The 19,038-nt window shown below is 41.2% G+C and overlaps 3 protein-coding genes across 5 annotated transcripts; 2 read left to right on the top strand and 1 right to left on the bottom strand.

The window, feature by feature from the left end:
* Positions 1–676: 676 nt before the first annotated feature.
* cd2bp2 (CD2 (cytoplasmic tail) binding protein 2) lies at positions 677–3,772 on the bottom strand. 2 transcript variants are annotated; one of them, XM_071466628.1, is made up of 7 exons: positions 3,693–3,772; positions 3,278–3,356; positions 2,667–2,796; positions 2,204–2,361; positions 1,531–2,122; positions 1,361–1,446; positions 677–916 (listed from the first exon to the last, which is right to left on the bottom strand). In XM_071466628.1, the coding sequence occupies exons 2-7, from the start codon at positions 3,350–3,352 to the stop codon at positions 806–808; spliced, it is 1,152 nt and encodes a 383-aa protein (XP_071322729.1). In that variant the 5' UTR covers positions 3,353–3,356; positions 3,693–3,772; the 3' UTR covers positions 677–805. The 2 variants fall into 2 exon arrangements, with proteins under 2 accessions (XP_071322729.1, XP_071322737.1); XM_071466636.1 differs by having other exon boundaries at positions 3,278–3,746.
* Positions 3,773–5,001: 1,229 nt separating this feature from the next.
* pheta2 (PH domain containing endocytic trafficking adaptor 2) lies at positions 5,002–9,960 on the top strand. 2 transcript variants are annotated; one of them, XM_071466603.1, is made up of 5 exons: positions 5,002–5,112; positions 5,312–5,402; positions 6,703–6,805; positions 6,904–7,207; positions 7,284–7,840. In XM_071466603.1, the coding sequence occupies exons 3-5, from the start codon at positions 6,725–6,727 to the stop codon at positions 7,688–7,690; spliced, it is 792 nt and encodes a 263-aa protein (XP_071322704.1). In that variant the 5' UTR covers positions 5,002–5,112; positions 5,312–5,402; positions 6,703–6,724; the 3' UTR covers positions 7,691–7,840. The 2 variants fall into 2 exon arrangements, with proteins under 2 accessions (XP_071322704.1, XP_071322696.1); XM_071466595.1 differs by having other exon boundaries at positions 5,003–5,112; positions 6,717–6,805; positions 7,284–9,960.
* A 2,336-nt stretch (positions 9,961–12,296) lies between these two features.
* On the top strand, positions 12,297–16,597 carry mylpfa (myosin light chain, phosphorylatable, fast skeletal muscle a). The gene is made up of 7 exons (XM_071466615.1): positions 12,297–12,365; positions 13,062–13,160; positions 14,405–14,480; positions 14,569–14,673; positions 15,145–15,223; positions 15,334–15,382; positions 15,796–16,597. The coding sequence occupies exons 1-7, from the start codon at positions 12,363–12,365 to the stop codon at positions 15,895–15,897; spliced, it is 513 nt and encodes a 170-aa protein (XP_071322716.1). The 5' UTR covers positions 12,297–12,362; the 3' UTR covers positions 15,898–16,597.
* The last annotated feature ends 2,441 nt before the right edge of the window (positions 16,598–19,038 follow it).

Here is a 19,038-nt window from a genome sequence, read left to right as displayed (position 1 = left end):
ATGTATTCAGTAAATTGTTTGCGTTATAGATTTATGAGCCTATAAAACATAATATCCCAAAGCATGTAGTGATATCATCAAATATCATCAACAAATATTCAATTTACTGATATAAAGTAAAGCAGAGAATCTAAATATTTGGCACATTTGCTTGAAAAATTATTTCAATTATTAATAAATTATCAAAATAGCTTCCAATTAATTTTCCTTTGATCAAATAATTGTGACTCTCAACAGTACTGCCAAAATTCAACGTCTTGTCTTTTCACTTCTGACTATTTTCATCACTAAAAACATGTCCAGAGTGTATTATTTACCTGTCAAGGATATAAATTGGAATAGGCTGAATATTTTTATTTACATAACATATTCTAAAAGTCCCAGGATGCAACACTGATCTATCAGGGACAAGTTGTAATTTAATAATTATCATTCTGTAACTGTGAATACCTGTAAATGTGAGAAATGATCCCAACCAGCTCCATATTCTACTCCACTGAAAAAATATGGCAAAAAGCTGCTGAACTGGCAGGTGAATATATTAATATCGTTTCCTATTATCAGTGTAAGTACCAGGTGTAAAATACTCAGATAATTATAATAATTATTGCTCTATATTATTAAAATGAAATCAATATGCCTTGAAATAAACCTCATGAAAAAAATACAGAATGGCTGATAGCACCACCTCAAACATGAGTTATTTATTTAAAAACAACGTACAGAAAACAAAGCCCCTGTTAAAACGACAGATCTGACACCACAGTGAAGGTGATGGTTGAGATGGCTTGATGCTGGACCTAGATCATGTGTAGAGCTCGAAGTCTAGTCTCTTGGAGTTGTAGAACTGAGATCCTTCCTGGTCCACCCTCCTGCAGTAAACCCCACTGCTGAAGTAGCCTTCATCCACCCAATCCTGGAAAACAGACAGTAAGAAGATTAAAGCCCACCTGGTCAGATTGAGGTTAAAGGCTGAACCAGCTTGCAACCCAATAATCTACTAATCTAACTTCATGGGATTTACTGATATGTTTGAAGATACATTAGTTTGTGGGAAAAAAAACTAATTAATTTATGTAAAAGCCTAAAGTAGATATTTAACGTGTCAGTATAAGTACCAGTTATAAGGTTTTGCATGTACTTGAGTATATTTAGAAACAGATATATGTGTCTGATATGGTGACAGACATAAAAGCTTTTAGAAACCATCAAACATTTAAGCTTTTTTAAAATTTAGCCCTTTACTGATTGTGTGTGTGACTAAAGTAAACACTTTTTTCCCCTAAGGAAAGATACACTTCAGTTTTCTTTCTTTCTTTTTAATCGCCCACAAACTCAAGAAACAATTTCAATTGATTACCTGCATCTGCTGACTGGTGAAGGGGCCAAAGATTTCTGAATTATCCTGATTTTCCCATTTGTACTCCCACATCACTTCATCACTCACTGAACAAAGAAAAAAATTGGATTAAACAAAACATTTTTTTTTTAAATATTGAAGAAAATCATATACAAGTAACATTAAGAAACCTGTTCTGTTTTCTTCCTTCTCTTTATCCTCTGATCTGTCACCGTGACTCTCGTCAAATTTATCTGCAAACATGTCAAGTTCATCTTCTTCGCCATCATCGCCGTCACCACTGGATTTCTGCCGCAGAGCTGGTTTCTTGCTGCTCATGCTCTTCATTAAATATGCCAGTTTTTCATATGTTTGCTGATAGATTTCAAACATCCCAGATGCAACCAGTCTGTCAGCTAGTGCTGTGAGCCTATCAAGCTTTTCTGTATCCCTTTTGGTCTCTTCTGTGGGTTTACTCTCCTCCCTCAGCTTTCCCTTCTTCCGTCCTCCAAGGCCTCCTAGTCGGCGGAGCGCTTTGGCAACAGTCTCCCCGGGTAGCAACAGTTCGACCACAGCTTCTGTGAGCTGGTGCTGTGTGAAGGATGCCAGGGGGTCCTCAGCAGGCTCAGTCTCCTCCTCCTCCTCTTCTTCGGTTTCTCGGTCTGCCTGCTTCTCTTCTCTCTGTTTCTCTTCCTCAGCCTCATCCTCATCACCGGCTCTGCGCTTCCGCTTGGCTCCAAGACCTTTCTTCTTTTGCTTGAAAGGTTGTTCTTTTATTTTCACCTGGAATAAGTAATTTAAATTATTGCTCATTGCTTTTAAAGTTTTCAAACATGAAGCAAAAGCACCTAAAATGCTCATTACCCAGTCGATGTTGTCAAGCCAGTTGTCTCTAATCTGTTCTTCCTTTTTGATGAAATAATTTCCCTCTGAGTCAAAGTGTCCTTCCTGCATCTCCTCGTCCAGGTTGAAAGGTGTGATAGAAATTCCCTCGTCAAAGTCGATTGTTGCGCCCTCTTGCCCTGAAAACCAAGTTAGCACAGTTTTAGCTGACAAAACTTCTGACATTCTGACATACATCAAGGCAAAATACAGTCTTGCTAGACTCATGTACGAAGCAGCTCTTCTTATTAAAAGCTTGCTTCCTTAAACCTTCCAAAAAAGACTCAATGTGGGGAAAAATGTAATTTACAACTATAAATCACAATAAATTACTTCCTTAAAATTGTATGAGCAAAAAAAACCCCCAAAAAACCAATCTGAATTATTTGTCAACTAATTTGTCATACATCACTTAATAGTTAAGGTTAAAATAATCAAGGCTTACCATCCACATCATCGCTGGCCAGAATATCATATTTGTTGCTCTTTGTGTCTTCCCCTTCATCCTCTTCATCACTATCAAGGGAATGTTTGCCCTTGAACCTGGAGCCTGGTCCACTGACAACCTCACAGCTCTTGTTCAACAGTAAAATAAAAAAAAAAAAGAATAAATAACTTGCATAGACGATATAACATCACTTTTACTGGACCTAAAAACAGTCCACTATTGACTTGAAGCAAGTTTTAGGACTGTGAATGTTTTTAAGATGAAAATAGTATGAAGCTTTATAATATTGCTTGGTGACATCAATCTACATTTATGAGGCCCTAGCTGACAAACCAGATCTAGGTTTATTGGTCAGGAGATGTTATTATGAGTCAACTAAAATCATCTCAGAACCACATATATGTAGTAAACCAAGAAAAGAAGCTGCCAAACCAAAGTTACACCAACCTCCATGTAAAAGGTATTTTCTATGTATTTTTTAAATGCACGTGTGCTGCTTAGTGAGCCAAGATGATTCTGCTTGATGTTCCAAACACAGACTTTATGGTTATAACACATTCACAGCAGCGTCTCCGTCCTGAACAACAGCGTGAACGGCACCGTGTTACCTTTTTGTTCGGGAGGTCGTCCTCCAGATCCAACTCCCCGTTCCCGTCCTCAAACGTTACTTTCCTTTTCGACATGGTGCTACAGGAGGCAAGACAGCGACTTTTATATTCTCCTAATGCAAATCAACGCGAGCTGTAGCATTAGTGAGTATCTGTATTTATAAAACTTTCGCAGAGTAGATCCTTGTACCGTCGTGAAAACGAGCGGTTACCGCAGAACTTAGCTTAGATGCTAAAAATGTTAGCCAACGACAGCGCATGCAGAATAATGAAGGCATTTATCAGAGTCCAGGAAGTGGCTGGAGACGAGATAACATTTAGTTAAGTAATCGAGTTTAACTTTTGCACAGCTCGGGTGTAAAAACGGACAAACAATGTTGTTAAACTGATTTATAGCAGTAAAATGTGGCAAAACCTGCTGGAAATTATTCAGGCGACGTTCGATTTCGTTTCTTCTTCGCTTGTTTTTCTTCTTCTTCCCTTTAAAAAAAATATATCATCAACAGGCGACAAACGATGACGTAGCGCTTTACCGCCGCCACCTGGTGAGGAGGGGAACTGGCACTGTTTGAGTCCAGAGGAAAAATTACCAGATAATAATAATACAATGATTAAAAAAATAATAGTAAAGAAATTATACAGAAATAACAATCAGTGAGGTTAAACCATAATTAACTAAAACACAGAGTAAAAACATAAAACAGTAAAACTTTTCAAGAGAGTGTTGTTTTTTTTAACAGAGATTTAAAAGAGTGAGGATTTGCTGCTTGTGTCTTATATGATAGTAAACTGAATCTCTTGGTTAATTAAAAAAACATTTGAGTATGATAATAAATTATTATTTAATTATTTAGTACAATTCTCTAAAACATCTGTAAAACCTTTCTTTATGGAAAAATCTAATGTTGCTGTTTAATGTTTCAATAGTCAAATGTATAATGTAATGTTTCTTACAGTGTGTGATAATTTGCTGAATGACTCTTTGTCGGTTAATATATGTGATAGGTCATGTTATGCTTTTTTTTACACAAATATGTAAATTAAACTTAGTGTTTTCTCATGCACACCTGAGTGCACAAGTGCAGAGGAAAATAAAATCATGCGAATGATAGTGTTTAGTTCTCATTCTCAGGTGTCTGTATGTGTCTGGGATCCCCTTTGCTGATCAATTGTAAACTACAGTGTAGTACAAAAATGTTTTTAATAAATTTAATGACAGTGTGCAGGAATTCAAAATGTTCTTTTGCATGAATATATTTAAAACCTGGCATTCAGTAATTACACAGAGGTCTATGCCTTGGCGTTACTAGACTCAAGTCTGATTTGGGCTCTGGATTCAGAAGGGAAAGGGCCCCACAGTATATGAGGCCATGTAAGTCTTAACACTTTGGACTCTTTTAGATTCAGAATTCCTTGAGGTTCATTAGGATAAAAAGGATAAGTGTCTGCCAAGAATAGACACAACAAGTTTAGAAACGGAGAGGCACATTTTTAAGAGGTCATTTTCAAGATATCTGGTTTTACTTGTTATTGATTCCATTCTTGTTTAAAAATGACACTGTCACTAACAAATACTGCTATATTTAAAAAGAAGCTTTGTACTTTTCCCTGAAGAATAAACCATCTGCCGAGGGACTTTGCTCTACACAGCATCAGAGATTAAAATAAAACTCAGTTGAGTGATGCAAAATGCAGAAGTGAGAGCTGAGGAAGCTGCATCAGACCTCAAACTCCACCTCAACATCTAGCGTCTCACTTCCAGGTAGCGGCTCACTGTCAGGGAGGCTGGGTTCCACTGCTCGTTTCAGCCGCTTTGTGTGACCCTTCAGCTCAAGGTAGGCTCGAGCGTAGAGGAGACAGAATATAATGTGTCAGGATTTCGTTACCAGGAAGTGGGTCGAGTTATTTATATTTCAACACTCGTCCTCTGGTACCCGAGGGTGAACAAGTGGTAGTAACCTGAAACTATATATTCAAGCATTGTCTGGATCTGGATGTGTTGAAGTGACAGAAAACAACTGACTCCGGCTTTAGGAACGACGAGGACCAGAAGAAAATGTCTGTAAATGTAAATAATGTAGAGGCTGTGAGGAAGTGACCCTGCAGGAGTCAACAGACAACAGAGGTAAGTCCATCTATCTATCTATCTATCTATCTATCTATCTATCTATCTATCTATCTATCTATCTATCTATCTATCCAACTGTCTGTCTGTCTACTTGAGCTGACGCTGACAGCTGCGTTAAACCTTAAGCATAGTGATGATAACTTGGAGGTTCATATTAATGTCAGTCTCCTCTTATATCTTCCTCTTCTTCATAATAGTAATAATGATCTACTGAACTGAATTTAAGAGAACGAGTAAAACTTATTCCTGTTTAAAGTGTTAAATTAAAACATTTCTGGGAAAAGCTTTCGTCTAAATCTCATGTCGTTTTCACCCAGTGGTGAAAGTAGAAGTGTTCATTACATTTACTTAAGTAAAAGTACAAATACATTCATGTAAACATACTCCAGTAAAAGTACTGCAGTTAAAATCCCACAAAAGCACAGAAGTATTATCAGCTAAATGTATTTACAGTAAAAAGTATTTGTTCTGCAGTAAAATGTCCCATGTTACTGATATATTACCAAATATAACATTTTTAATGCTGATGCATGAATCCATTAGTTGAATTTAACTGTTGTTACTGGTGAAGGTTCAGCTGGTTTTAACTACTTTATTTACTAGTCTGGTCCAGTGGTTCCCAACCTAGGGGGTCGGGCCCCTCAGAAGGGTCACAAGATAAATCTTTGAGGTCATGAGATTATTAATGACAGAGAAGAGATTAAAAAAAAAAAAAAACAAGTCCAGATTTAAGTTTTTGTAAAAGTCCAGAGGATAATTTCACCTCTTTAGACTTCGCACAATATTTAAATGAAACGATGTGAGAAGTTTAGAGGAGAAATGTGTCCTCAGTGGAACAACAATAACAACAACCACTCAGACATCTGAATCCTGATAAATGACCCCAATTAGAAACTGCTCATTTTGTGAAGGATCACAAGCTAAAAATGTTGGAACTCACTGGTTTAATCTTTAAAACTGATTTTATTTTATGAGTTTATCATGTGGTGTTTTTAAAATTTTAAATCTAAATCTGAAAAGTTAAGAGTAACTTATCACACCTGTCAGATAAATGTAGAAGAGTAAAGAAGAAGAAGTAGAAAAGACGTGTACATTTGAAATACTCCGGTAAAGCAGAAGTAACTCAAATCTGTATTTAAATGCTGTGGTTACTTTCCACTACTGCAAACTGAGTAAAGTCATACTCACTGTAAATATAAGACACACAACAAGTGAAATTTCCATTAAACTGAAATATGTAAGTACAATAACTGAGTTATTTTCCACCACAGTAAATATCTTGTGACTGTAAAAGCAGTTTCTCGTCTTCAGGTGTTGGGATGAAGCTCCATGAGAAGATTTTGACCCATTACCTCTCATGCACTTCTCCAGTAGATAAGGAAGGATATCTCTACAAAAAGGTGTGGGAAACATGGAGCACAGACAATATGAGATTACTGAATCCTCCCATATGATTTCAGATGCAATAATCCTTCTTTACTTTGACACGTCTTTGTAGAAGGAGAGAAATGCCACCTACCAGCGGCGGTGGTTCGTCCTGAAGGCGAACCTGCTCTTCTACCAGGAGCGCCCGGCGGACCGACACCTGCTGGGCGTCATCGTGCTGGAGGGCTGTGCAGTGAGGCGCTCGGAGTCTGACGGACGCTTTGCCTTTTCCCTGGTGTTCGAAGGGCCCGGTCTCAAAACCTACACATTTGCAGCGGTGGATCGTCAGACTCAGGAGAGCTGGGTGAAAGCTCTGCTGTCAGCCAGTCACTGTTACCTCTCCCTGCTGGTCAGAGACCTGGGGAAGCTGTATGAAGGTGTGTTACTGTGGTTTTCTACAGGCTGAGGTTTATGAATTTGGTTTTTTTTTACTGCTACTTTTTTCCTTTGCAGAGGCTAAACAGCAGCAAAGTTCTGGTGAATCCCATCACAGCTCCTCTGTCGGGGCCCTCAGACAGCCCACAACCAGCTCCCTCTTCCCTGTGCAGGGGCCAAGAGCCGTGGTGAGGGAGGGCCGAAGCCTGAGTGCCAGCACTGTTTTACAAGCATCTTCAATACCCACCAGAGCTAAGAAGTCGCCTAAACTGTGGCCCAGGAAAAACGCTCTCGTCACACCACTTAACGGGCCGGCGCCTCCGTATGGCGAATGGCCTTTGGTGGGTTTAGATCCACTCGAGGACTTCAGCAAACTTCATGATTATTACGGCCAGGAGGTGAAGAGGGCGAGAGAGGAGTGGCTGAGGAGTCGACAGGCAGGAGAGGAGCAGCACGCTGACGGAAATCTCATCGACCTGGGGTGAAAAACAAACTGACAGATAAGAAACTCCAGAAGAGGAACTGAGGAGTGACGCGTGAGTGTCAAAGAGGAACTGAACCCGAAGTGGTCTGAGTCGTCCTGTGTAGATTTTGAGGCCCAGACACCTGTAAATGTGCCAAAAGTACCTCTGATCACATGATCAGCTTCAACCATTTCAGTATGTGTTTCATCTGCCAGAAAGCTGTGATACTCCTGAGCCAACACGACCTCACAGTGACCATGGGATAAAACGGTCCAGATAGCAAATTTAACTTCTGGCCCGGTCGTTCCACGGCCCGAGTCTGGCCCATATACTTCCACATCTGGGTAGATTCCAGCTGTTATCCTCTGGTGTTGGTTGTGTGTGGGTTCAGATGTGGAGGCAGCATCTGACCACCCTGCTGTTTATGGGCCAGACTCGGGCCGTGGAACTGGAGCCAGAAGAAGCACAAGCATGTTTCTGCCTGGGAACAAACAGGAACGGCTGCTGTCTGCACATCTGCAGCTTGCACACGTTGAGCAGTGTGCAGAGAGGCTCGCAGCACTTTGACTCGTCTCAGGAGGGACACGCAGGTGTTGCTAACAACATTAACAATGGCTCTGTTGTATTCAAGTGTCCCAGCAGCACATGGCAGTGACAGCGTGCACCAGGACCTCGCGCCTGAAGCTGAATGTGGAAATTCAGCCATGATTGATTTGATCATTTACACCTGTGGTTTTCAAGTGCGTAACAGTTACCTGAGCAATTCAATATTCACACGGGCTGCAGTTAAAATCATCCATGGCATGAAAAGGCTTCACGATACAGTATTAAGCAAAGAGTATTATATATATTTTAATTGCATGAAAGAAATAAAACTGGTCTGTCGACTTAAATGTCTCTCAATCAGTTAGTTGTCATGGTAACGCACAGCTCTGTATTTTCAGTCGGAGTAAACTAAGACTTGTGGGAATAAACCGCAGACAGGAGGCGTTGTTCACATGCAGTGCAGTGAGCCAGCATGAACAACACCAGGACCCTGAACCAAAGACAGCTAAATGGAATTCAGCCATCGTTAATTAATTATTAACTGCCCTCATCTTCACAGTTCACATATTAATACCCAGCAGGAGAGCTGTGATATAAAATAAGATACTGATGCAAATATACACAACGCAACTTCTGGTCTCTGGTCCAGAAGTTTTTAAATTAAAAAAAATATTTCTACAAGAACTGCAAAGAAGCATATAGATGATATTTGTCTATTTTACAGTTATAAATAAATTGGATCTTATGTTTGAATATTTATCTCAATTAAAAGCTCGACTGTGTTCAGCAGAGTCCTTGGAGCAGATGAAGAACACATGTATAAGATGCTCACGCTTTGTTTCGTCTTACGTTAAAGATACTTTGAGAGGACGTTTGTGGAAAACACAGAACAATTAAAGCTGTGATGTTACTTTGCTCCAGTGGCAAATAATCACTGAACCCTGCAGAGGGCGCTGCAGGCACAGTCTGCTGCAACTGGACTGACGGTTTAATCACAGTGTGATTTAGAAAATATTAAAGTGATTTATAGAAAAATGCAAGAGACAAAAGAAGGCTGTTTTAGAAAATTAAGTGCTTTTAATTAAGTTATCCACTCATTTACTGGGATCAATACAACATGACATGTCTGTGTTTAATTTTTAATCAAATCCACTGTGTTAATTAGACAAAGCAACATCCTTAGTGTGTTTGTGTAATTCACTTTCACTAAGCTGTTTATTCAGCCACTGTTTCTCTTTCAAGTTCAGACTGAAAAAAGGAGTAAAAGCTGACATGTGACCATTTAAACCTAAAATTTACCTTTGGTGATTGGTGAAACACAATCCTCGACGGAATCGAATAACAAAACAGGGCAACCTGAGTTTGGCAGGTGATCAAACACATCAGAGTGTAACATTACAAACTGTGACATCCTCTGCATAAGTCAAGCTGAGGGCTTCTCCACATTCCAGACCCTACAGACAGACATACCAATCATCCAGAAAATGATAGATGGCTTCTGAGGAGCGTGGCAAGAGGTTTCACGTTTCAGTGGCGGCTCCTGCAATGTACACACATCTGTATACAAACACCTCCTCAAGATAGCAGCGAGTAAAGACACTGCAAAGAAATGTTTTTAACTGTGTCGTAAAAGTCAGTGAACGGCAGCAGCTGACACATCTGTGAAGAGTTTGAGATGTCGCAGTTTATTCTCACACTTTCAGGAATGACTTGTGACTTATAACAATAAAGAAGTGTCAAAAGTTCAGAGTCTTATTCCAACAAATTAAAAAAATGTAGTTTAGGCCTTTGGTTTAGTAAAGTGAACGTCCAGCTTCAGTCTAAACAGAATCCTCCTATTGAAAGGTAAAGACGACAGTCAAACCATGTGGTGGGACACATTTCATTCCTAAACAAGGTGGTGACAATCAAGTGAACCAGAGGTCAAAGGTCAACGGGAACACAAGGGCAGGACTGACAGCTAGCATCAGACTCTGGGTGTCCTGAGCGCCCAGGATAAACGAACGTTTGTCTGGAAACCAGCAAAGAGCAGAGACGTGACTCATCCGTGGAAACACAAACAGCCACGACCACAGGGCAAAAATAAATCCATCCAATGGATGAGATTAACAAAGTTGTTAGTGAAATGAAAGCAGATTATCTCTGAGGTAAATTTGGACATAAAACCTGACAAAACAAACGAAGGAAAGCGTTCTGCTCCCGGGGGCCCGGCCCGCTGGCAGACGCTCAAGTTTATTTAGCTATTTCTGTCGCCCTCAGCTGTCCCTTTTATATTCTCCTGGGAATGTCTGCTGCCATCACCCTGCCAAGTAATCCCCGTGTATTTAAGGGCGGGAAGTATGAGGGGGAGCAGGCGCGGGGGGGAAACAGGTGGGAAAGTGTTCATGACTGAGGCCAATCACCAGACACACACCTTGGTAGTGATGAGGAAGCAGGACTGAAGCCAGAGGTTAACGGTTAACGCTGACAACACGGCTCATCCGGAAAAAACTGAAACAAGACGAGTCACAGAACTTGGCTTTTCCCTGTTTCAGGCCCCGTCAATCTCAGGACCGCTCAGATTCATCTTGTGCCCCTTCAGAGGGGGCCCGAGCCCTTGGTTGGGAACCACTAGGACTTAACTTCTTAACTGTTCCAGCAAAACGGGCTCCACCATGACCAGCTGCAACAGTAGAACATCGATGCATATTAAATAATGACACAAACCAGTCACAGAGGTCGTTTTACTGCAGAACAGCTACAGATGAGACATTCATTCTTTCACTTCAGTGGGAATCTGCAGGACTTTTACATGTAACTGACGTTGTTATATTAGTACTTTTGTTTAATTAAAGACCTGGGGACTTTTTTTTATTCTAAATATAATTAGTTGTTTTGCATTTATTTTATTTCATTTCATTTTTGCTTCACATCCAAATTATGACAATAATGACGACGACACCACAGAGAAGAAAGGATGATGATAGAAGGATGTGTAGTAATAGTGCTATATTTAACAGGTGTAATAGTACAGGACATTATTATTAATTCACTGCAGTTAATCAAAAGTAAAAAGTTATTAATAGTTTCCTGAAAGCTTAGATTGTTGGAAAAAATACAACTTTTCCAAGAGTCATGACTATAATTAGATTCTTTTTTTACACTTTATCATAGATCATTAATTATGTCCATGTGTGTTTGTAACCTGGAATTCACCACAAGAGTAAAGAACAAGGGTTTTTTTTGTTTTAAATGAATAAAAAGGTTAAGATGTGTCCTAATACAGCAAGGTCCAGTAAATATTTACTGTACATTAATACATAAGGAGAGATACATGTGTATTTATACATAAATACTTATGCACACATACAAATATATACAATTATTTTTTATTTTATCCCAACAGTATTTCCATGCACAGCTTTCAAAGATAAATAAAAAAACATTTCTTCTTCCATATTGTTTGTTGTGTGAAGAGATATTTTAATGAATTTGAGGAGTGAGTCAGACACATGTCAGCGCCTCCTTATACAGTCCCTGCCACGACAACGTCTTCGGGAAAATCCCAGATTCGACATGAGCATCAGTACTTTGTCCTGATTTAAAATAAGAAAGCCGAGCTGTGCACATACAGGGTAAAAGCTGCATCAGTTGCTGAGGGTATAGAATGCTTGTATCTTAGTCCTTAATATCGCAATGGACATCACAAACCAAAAATAAAGTCAGCGAGTGGCCACTGTGCCTCTCTGCAGGCAGACGGAGGTGGACATAAGGAGGGTGGAGAGCCAGTGTCCAGCGGTCCAACAAGCATCCATGTCCCGAATGTCCTTATTAGTCCACGTGGGACTGCAAACCTGCAGCCTGGTCCCTCAGCTATCAGGTTTACTTAATTCCAAGACTCCTGGGTCTATTTCTGATCTCCTGTAAGGTGATACACTGTCCTGCCGTTCTGTCTCCTTCACTTTTCATCCTTGACCATCCTCTCTCTCTCTCTCTCTCTCTCTCTCCCTCTCTCTCTATTTTTCATCCCCATCCAAACTTGAGTCTGTGGCTAAAGTTAGATTGGTCTGCGCCGGGGTATATAAGCCCCCCGGGATCGACGTATTACGCGGCTTCACACTGTCTTCTCTTTCTTGATCATCCAAACCTCCGCTCATACCGTCTCAAGATGGTGAGTACCAGGGTTCCCACATCTCTGCACGCTGCTGTTGGAAATATCTACAGGGGGAATCAAACCAACCCTTTGGATTAACTCTGCTTTTCGAGGCCTTTTTTTTTGTCTGAGCTTGAAATAACAGTAACAAAAAGATGCGAGCGTTCTCCATCACTTTTAGCACATCAAGTATTTCTTGGACATTTTCTGTGGATTTGTCTCTGCAGTTCCTACTGATGCAGTTATGAGGATGTTTGTGTACTAATGTGTTGCTGAACTCTGATTTTGCAGAATGCACTTCAAATTGCATGATCAACCATCTGCAGGAACAAGTGGAGGAGAAGGATGCTCATGCTCATAATCAAAATGCACGTCATGTTGGTGATAAGTTCGTAACTGTCTTTACTAACCTGGGGAGTGCACCTGAGCTTGTGAGTAGTGGTTCCCAGCCTGGGGGTCAGGATCTTTCCAAGGGGGTCATGAGATGCTTGATGGGACAATTATCAGGCATCTAACAGCTATGAAACCATGAAAATGAAAGACTTTTATAGGGGGTATTAATCTTTTTGCAGGAAATATGGAAGTAGACATGGCTTGACTTTAAGTCTGACAAGCTGAAAAGGTTGGGAACCGCTTCCCGTACAAGACTCACGAGCATCACTGGGGGGTTTAGCTAAAGCCGTGGAAAATTTCACCCGTGTGTTTGTCCTCCAGGCACCAAAGAAGGCCAAGAGGAGGCAGGCAGCAGGAGATGGCGGCTCCTCCAATGTGTTCTCCATGTTTGAGCAGAGCCAGATTCAGGAGTACAAGGAGGTGAGGTTTGGTTTGGAAACTCCGTCCCTAAAAGAAGCTTCTTCTGGTGTGATTTCAGTTTAATCTCTCCTGGACTGCGACTGAAATTAGAGTTTGGATAAGCAGCGCTCAGATCCGTTTTCACAGCAGTTGCTATTTTGCGTGCCCGCTGCCCCCCCCCCTCTTCTCCCCTGACAATTTAATAAGCATAAGAATGTCATTTGGAGAAGCTCTGAAATTTCTGACACCATCTGAAGCTCTCCACATTTTGTCCACCTTTGACCTCACCCACCCAGCTGTCACTCAGACATCTCCTTAAGTCTCCTGCTGAAGGCTGGGAGGCCAGGCCGCACCGCTGGACCACAGACATGACCAGAATACAGAAAAGAGAGAGAAAATGACGATAATGCTGATGATTTGTGTTTTCAGATTAAGAGTTCTCCGACTCTAAATTACTGCTGGACACAGAAACTAAGCACCGCTAGGTGTAGAAGGGAGGCGTAAAGGACGCGTGCTGCAGTTCAGAGAGGTCAGGAAGATGGGATTTTATAAGGACGTGCTGTCAAGAGATTGGATAATGATGGTGTCTGTGTTTTCAGTGTGTTGTCAAGGGATATGTTGCTCTGAATAGAGGAAACATTCCTCTTGTGATAAGTGATACAGGCTTCTTGAGTGCCACTTAGGGAATGTATGGCACGGTGATTAGGATGATCTTAGCACGTTGCACAGATGGAATAAATAACAGCCGGGCGCGTGTGTGTGTGTGTGTGTATCAGTCAAAGCAAAGGAAGTGAGTGTGTGAAGGAGAGAGAGAGGAGGTGGCGAGAAAGGTCGGCGAGGGAGTTCAAGTTCAAGTCCAAGAGGTCATCTTAAGTTTCATAGACGCAAGTTGTAGAGGGTGAGCAGATCAGACAGCTGTTCCCTAATGACACTTTCCCAAATTAACATGTAAGAAAAAACTGGGGGCCACCTTAAGTACCCCCCGAGCCAGCCAACCCCCCCACCCCACACACACACACACACAGACCCCTCAAGGCCACCACAGTTAGGTCTGAATTTTGGGTGCAGCCTTTTTCCTACACACAAAATCCTCTGACAACATTTGTGCAGCGTTGTGTCAGAGATATTCGCCAGCTGCTGCCTTCACGGACAAACTGGTGATGGAGGAGTCCCCAGAAGTGTGAAGCCTGCCGGGGGCCCCTCTCCCCCTTCATCTATCTTAGGTTCGGCCTTCAGTCGGCTTCTCTCTCTTTTTTTTTTTTCAGGCTTTCACAATCATTGACCAGAACAGAGATGGTATCATCAGCAAAGACGACCTGAGGGACGTGCTGGCCTCAATGGGTGAGTCCGGAGGAGGCGTCCGTGTTGAGTAGCGTCTGAACATGTGCTTCATGCTCTCCCTCCTAATCTGAGTGCCTGTGCCGTTCAGGTCAGCTGAATGTGAAGAATGAGGAGCTGGAGGCGATGATCAAGGAGGCCAGCGGCCCCATCAACTTCACCGTCTTCCTCACCATGTTCGGAGAGAAGCTGAAGGGTGGGCAGCGCAGTTCTCACCAGCACTTACCCCCACGTTGCTACAGCTACACAAACACTGTGGTGTCCGACAGTGACACAGTTATGGTTACGGTTATGGTGGGGGGGGGGCAGGACCCTTGTAGCCTATTTTCCTTGAGTATTTCCATTTTCTTCTCTTGTATACAACCACTCCTCCACTGCATTTATTAACCAGCTGCAGCTACGAGTTACTTTTCAGATTTTAAAGTTTATAACACACTGTACGTTGTTAACTGTGTATTAAGTGGTTAAAATTATTTCAACTTCAGTCAAGTGCAACATTTTCATGAGAAAATATGAATACATCAACCATAACTATGAAGTAATATAATAATATAGCACTGATTCTGTATATTGAGTACTTTTACAACTACACTTCTGTAGTTTTACTTAAGTAAAACCTTGAATGCAGGATTTTTACTGATAATACCCCCTTGTCTCCGATCATCAGGTGCCGATCCCGAGGACGTTATCCTTAGCGCCTTCAAGGTCCTGGACCCCGAGGGTACAGGAACCATCAAGAAGGAATTGTGAGCACTTTTAAAAAATATATATTTTGATGTTAAATTCACTACAGCACATGTCCAAACAAGACAAATTAGATTTTGACCCCTGAAATCTGCCTGTTTGCCTCATGCAGCCTTGAGGAGCTCCTGACCACTCAGTGCGACAGGTTCAGCAAAGACGAGGTAAAGTCACCGACATGTTAGAGGAGTGTTTGGCAAACCGGCCCATTAGCCTTGTTGTCACCTACTATTCCTCAATATAAACGACCATCAGGTGCCTTCATTAGTTCATTCAACAATCTAGTCTGCACAACTCAGACTGGGTTAAGCTGAATAAACACTTGCTCTGCCCTGGTTCTGTATGTCTCCTACTCCACTGTCTGAGATTCTTCACCTGAGCAAACGTTTGATTAGTTGTCAAAAATGTAAAAGAGTAAACTGGGCTTAAAATGAGGAATCTTGTGAAGTAAGTTGACATAAAGTTTTGAACTTTATCAACTTTCTTCTATCAACTTGACAAATGGACCAAAATCTCTTAAACATGTCTTCCTTTTTGCATTTTGCTGATTTACCCCAACGCTCCTCCTCTCCCTCAGATTAAGAACATGTGGGCCGCCTTCCCCCCAGATGTCGCCGGCAACGTAGACTACAAGAACATCTGCTACGTCATCACACACGGAGAGGAGAAGGAGGAGTAAAGAGAAAGCCAGAAGACAAGAAAGACAGAAATCCCTTTGCTATTCTGCCTTCCCCGCCTTTTTCTTTCCTCCTCTTCCTCCCTGCTCGCCTCCTGTGTTAACCCCATGTGCTCAGCCACTCACGCTCAAACCAAAGACTTGTCACAATGACACACGAGAGGGCCGACGCCCATGGGATGTCTATGTGTTTGCTCATGGGGAATAGGGATGATTTCCAATAAAATTATCCTGTGACATCATTTCCATTCAAAAGCTTTTCTCAAACATCTTCTGTCGTCTCACCTCTGCATCTCTGTCTGTGTCTCTTCAGCCCCTGAGGTGTTTGTGTGAATGAAATGTGACCCTCTGCTGTGGAGGTGCACATGTGACAAGGACTTCATTCCAAATGTTGAAGATGTCCTGTTGGGGGGGGGGGGGGGGGTAGAGGAGGTGAGAGGAGGGAGAGTGTTGGCAGGTTAGAGAGGAAAAAGTTGCCTCCTTAAAGCGACGACAACTTTTTTTTCCCTTGAAAAGTTTTTGAAAAAAAATGTTGGAAGGAGAGGAGAGAAAGGGCCGAAAGAAAACATTCAAGTCTTCGATTTCTTTCTCTCCGCTCCTTCCTGCAACCATAAAAGCATAAGCTGTCTCACCCTCAGTGACTGGACTCTTCCTGGCCTTTCCTCTGTAACGAATAAAAGGGACAAACTGTGAATAAAACCTCTTTCCTTTTGTACAAGAGTGTCTCTGTTCAGTGGCTCTGCGGGACAGGGTTTGAGAAGCACGATCCCTCATGAACGCACATCTGGTGACATCTGGTGGAGCTTCTGTGTATCTGTATGTTCAGTCAGGAGCCTCAGGGGTAGAGCTAACACAAACAGATCAGCACCTACTGGATAGTTCTGCATTCATGGTAAATAAATGACCAAACCACCTGTTACAGCAGTGGCAGCTGATTTTCTTGGGTTAAAATAGAAAATAGATGCTGGTTATTTAAATTTGGCCCCAAATCCATAACGTTTCCAAAAATATAACCAGCAGTGTTGTGATCTACAATCACATCTACAGTTATGACAGTTTTTCTGAATGGCTGAAACACTAATTATCAAATCAAACTTTCTTTTGGCAAACTAAGTGCAGTGACCACAGGCGTCTTATCTTACACACAACTCAAAACTGTTCACACTTTTTGCTAACGATGTGATGAAACCAATATAAGGGAGTTCAGAGTTGGAGGAAGATAATCTGAGAGGTGGAGGAGGATGAGGAGGAGGAAGAGCAAGACCAGAATAAAGAGAAGTAGTTTCAGATGAAATTCAAGCAAATGTAATAAACCATGTTGTTGTGGGATGAAGAACCTTCCATGGCCAACATCATCAGACAACATATGTACATATATATATACATAATACTTCATTGTTTGCAATACCTAAAGTAAGCAAAACTGTAACTTTTAGAGTTGTGAATATTTAAAAAAAAACATAAAATGCGTTTACTCGATTATAAACAAGAAACAACTGTCTTTTCTAAGTTTATGTAGTGTGATTAATACTCTTTTTTATTTAGATTTTTGTGTATGAACATCAAGAACGATAAAAACTCTGTAATGATTTAATATATTATGGTTTATTACTCATCACAAATGTCATTATCATCATCAATTAAATACATCAGTTGTAGATCTGAAGGAATGAATTCAATTAGCTATGATTTTTATTTTCACTTTCGCCAGAGAGAGACTGACATGTAAACTTAAAAACACAACAGACGAAACGGCACGGGGAGGGAAAAGAACAGCTGAAATGCTTCTGTCGATGTTTGCATCAGTAGGATCATTCCCAATCCACTGCAATCGGGAACGACCGATTCAGGGTCGATGCGGAAACGCACAGAGGACCTGACAGAGGTGGGTTTCTCCATTCGCTAAGTGCTTCCACAGCAGGAGGTTCATTTGATCATCGAGCCCTCTCAACTAAGAGAAATGTTTTCGAGACATGAGCTGCGAGGACGTATTGCTCGTAAAATATTGTAGTCCACGGGGTTTTTTTTTTGTTTTTGTTTTTCCTCCGTGGATGCCATCTGATCATCACGATCAGAGGTGAAATCAGTGCTGCTGTCACCACACACACTATCAACAGTCATGATGGAGGAAGGTTTGCATAGATGTGTTCAGATTTTCCTCACTAACACTACACTAATCTGTGCCTGGAGATGCACTGGCGTCAAAACAGAGAAGGGAGCGAGTGTGTGATGTAAGGACCTGAAATCAGTGAAGAACAGTGAAGGTGGAGGACACGTCGGCTACAATTACACGCAAGTCCCTCTAATCCTTTAACTACGAAAACAGTACAGTTAAAGAGCATCAATGTTTTTGTTTTTTTTTGCCATCAAATGGTTTTTACGCTAACTACCTGGCACTATTCATCGTATACTGATGGGGTTCAGTGCCGCTTAATGAATGCATAAATATGTTACAGTACAAGACACTGAGTGTAAATAGGTTAGGGAGTTAGTCCATAAGTCATCATGAATGTTACAACACAACCTGGTGAGACAGACATACTTAAGATCTTGAATTAAAGAACTATTCAAAGCTCAAAAAATCACCTCTTAGTATATTATACAGTACGATTAAGACCTTCAACTCCCAAGTGTTCTGTCTGTGTCACTCTTTGTTCTGCTGGAGGCCCATTTTTCCACTCAGGCCTGTTTAATACTGCACTTCAGTAAACTGGAGACCAAACCAACAATGACAGTAAACTTAAACAATAGCAAAGACATGCGTCGAGTTTGTTGTGTAAAAGCAGAGGACTTAACGTGCAAAAGAAAAAGAAGAATTAAAAAATAAAACACTTCAAATGATCCCCCTGCAACTACACTGTGTAGTCGGCCATCGTTCCAGTCAGCCAGGTGTCTCTTACTCACATAGAAAAATACTCAGATTCAAAATAATAATAATAATAATTCATAATATACTATATTTGATTAAATTAACCACTTTATACATAAATACATCAGAGCCCGAAGGTCAAAGATCAGAGGTTAATGCTACATTGGCACACCTGGCACCTCCAGTCAAGTGGCTTCCTATAGGTCCCCGGGACGCAGGTTTCAAACTGTGACACCGGCCGCTGAGACTCTCGTGTTCTACGTCACTACGCTAAC

The sequence above is a fragment of the Trachinotus anak genome, unplaced genomic scaffold (genome assembly GCF_046630095.1).
Source record: "Trachinotus anak isolate AG129_WGS33_773 ecotype Australia unplaced genomic scaffold, CSIRO_AGI_Tana_v1 ptg000003l, whole genome shotgun sequence".
Taxonomy (NCBI): Eukaryota; Metazoa; Chordata; class Actinopteri; order Carangiformes; family Carangidae; genus Trachinotus; species Trachinotus anak.
Note: the sequence above shows the minus strand (reverse complement) of the source record. Positions and strands in the feature narration are given on the sequence as shown.

Coding starts and splice junctions, on each gene's coding strand:
- mylpfa (XM_071466615.1), top strand. Junction 13,161..14,404: donor AGATTCAGGAGTACAAGGAG/GTGAGGTTTGGT, acceptor TTTTTTTTTCAG/GCTTTCACAATCATTGACCA. Junction 14,481..14,568: donor GGACGTGCTGGCCTCAATGG/GTGAGTCCGGAG, acceptor TGTGCCGTTCAG/GTCAGCTGAATGTGAAGAAT.
- cd2bp2 (XM_071466628.1), bottom strand. CDS start 3,352: ATGTCGAAAAGGAAAGTAACGTTTGAGGACGGGAACGGGGAGTTGGAT. Junction 2,797..3,277: donor ACGACCTCCCGAACAAAAAG/GTAACACGGTGC, acceptor CTGTTGAACAAG/AGCTGTGAGGTTGTCAGTGG. Junction 1,447..1,530: donor GAAGGAAGAAAACAGAACAG/GTTTCTTAATGT, acceptor TTCTTTGTTCAG/TGAGTGATGAAGTGATGTGG.
- pheta2 (XM_071466595.1), top strand. CDS start 6,725: ATGAAGCTCCATGAGAAGATTTTGACCCATTACCTCTCATGCACTTCT. Junction 6,806..6,903: donor AAGGATATCTCTACAAAAAG/GTGTGGGAAACA, acceptor ACGTCTTTGTAG/AAGGAGAGAAATGCCACCTA. Junction 7,208..7,283: donor CCTGGGGAAGCTGTATGAAG/GTGTGTTACTGT, acceptor TTTCCTTTGCAG/AGGCTAAACAGCAGCAAAGT.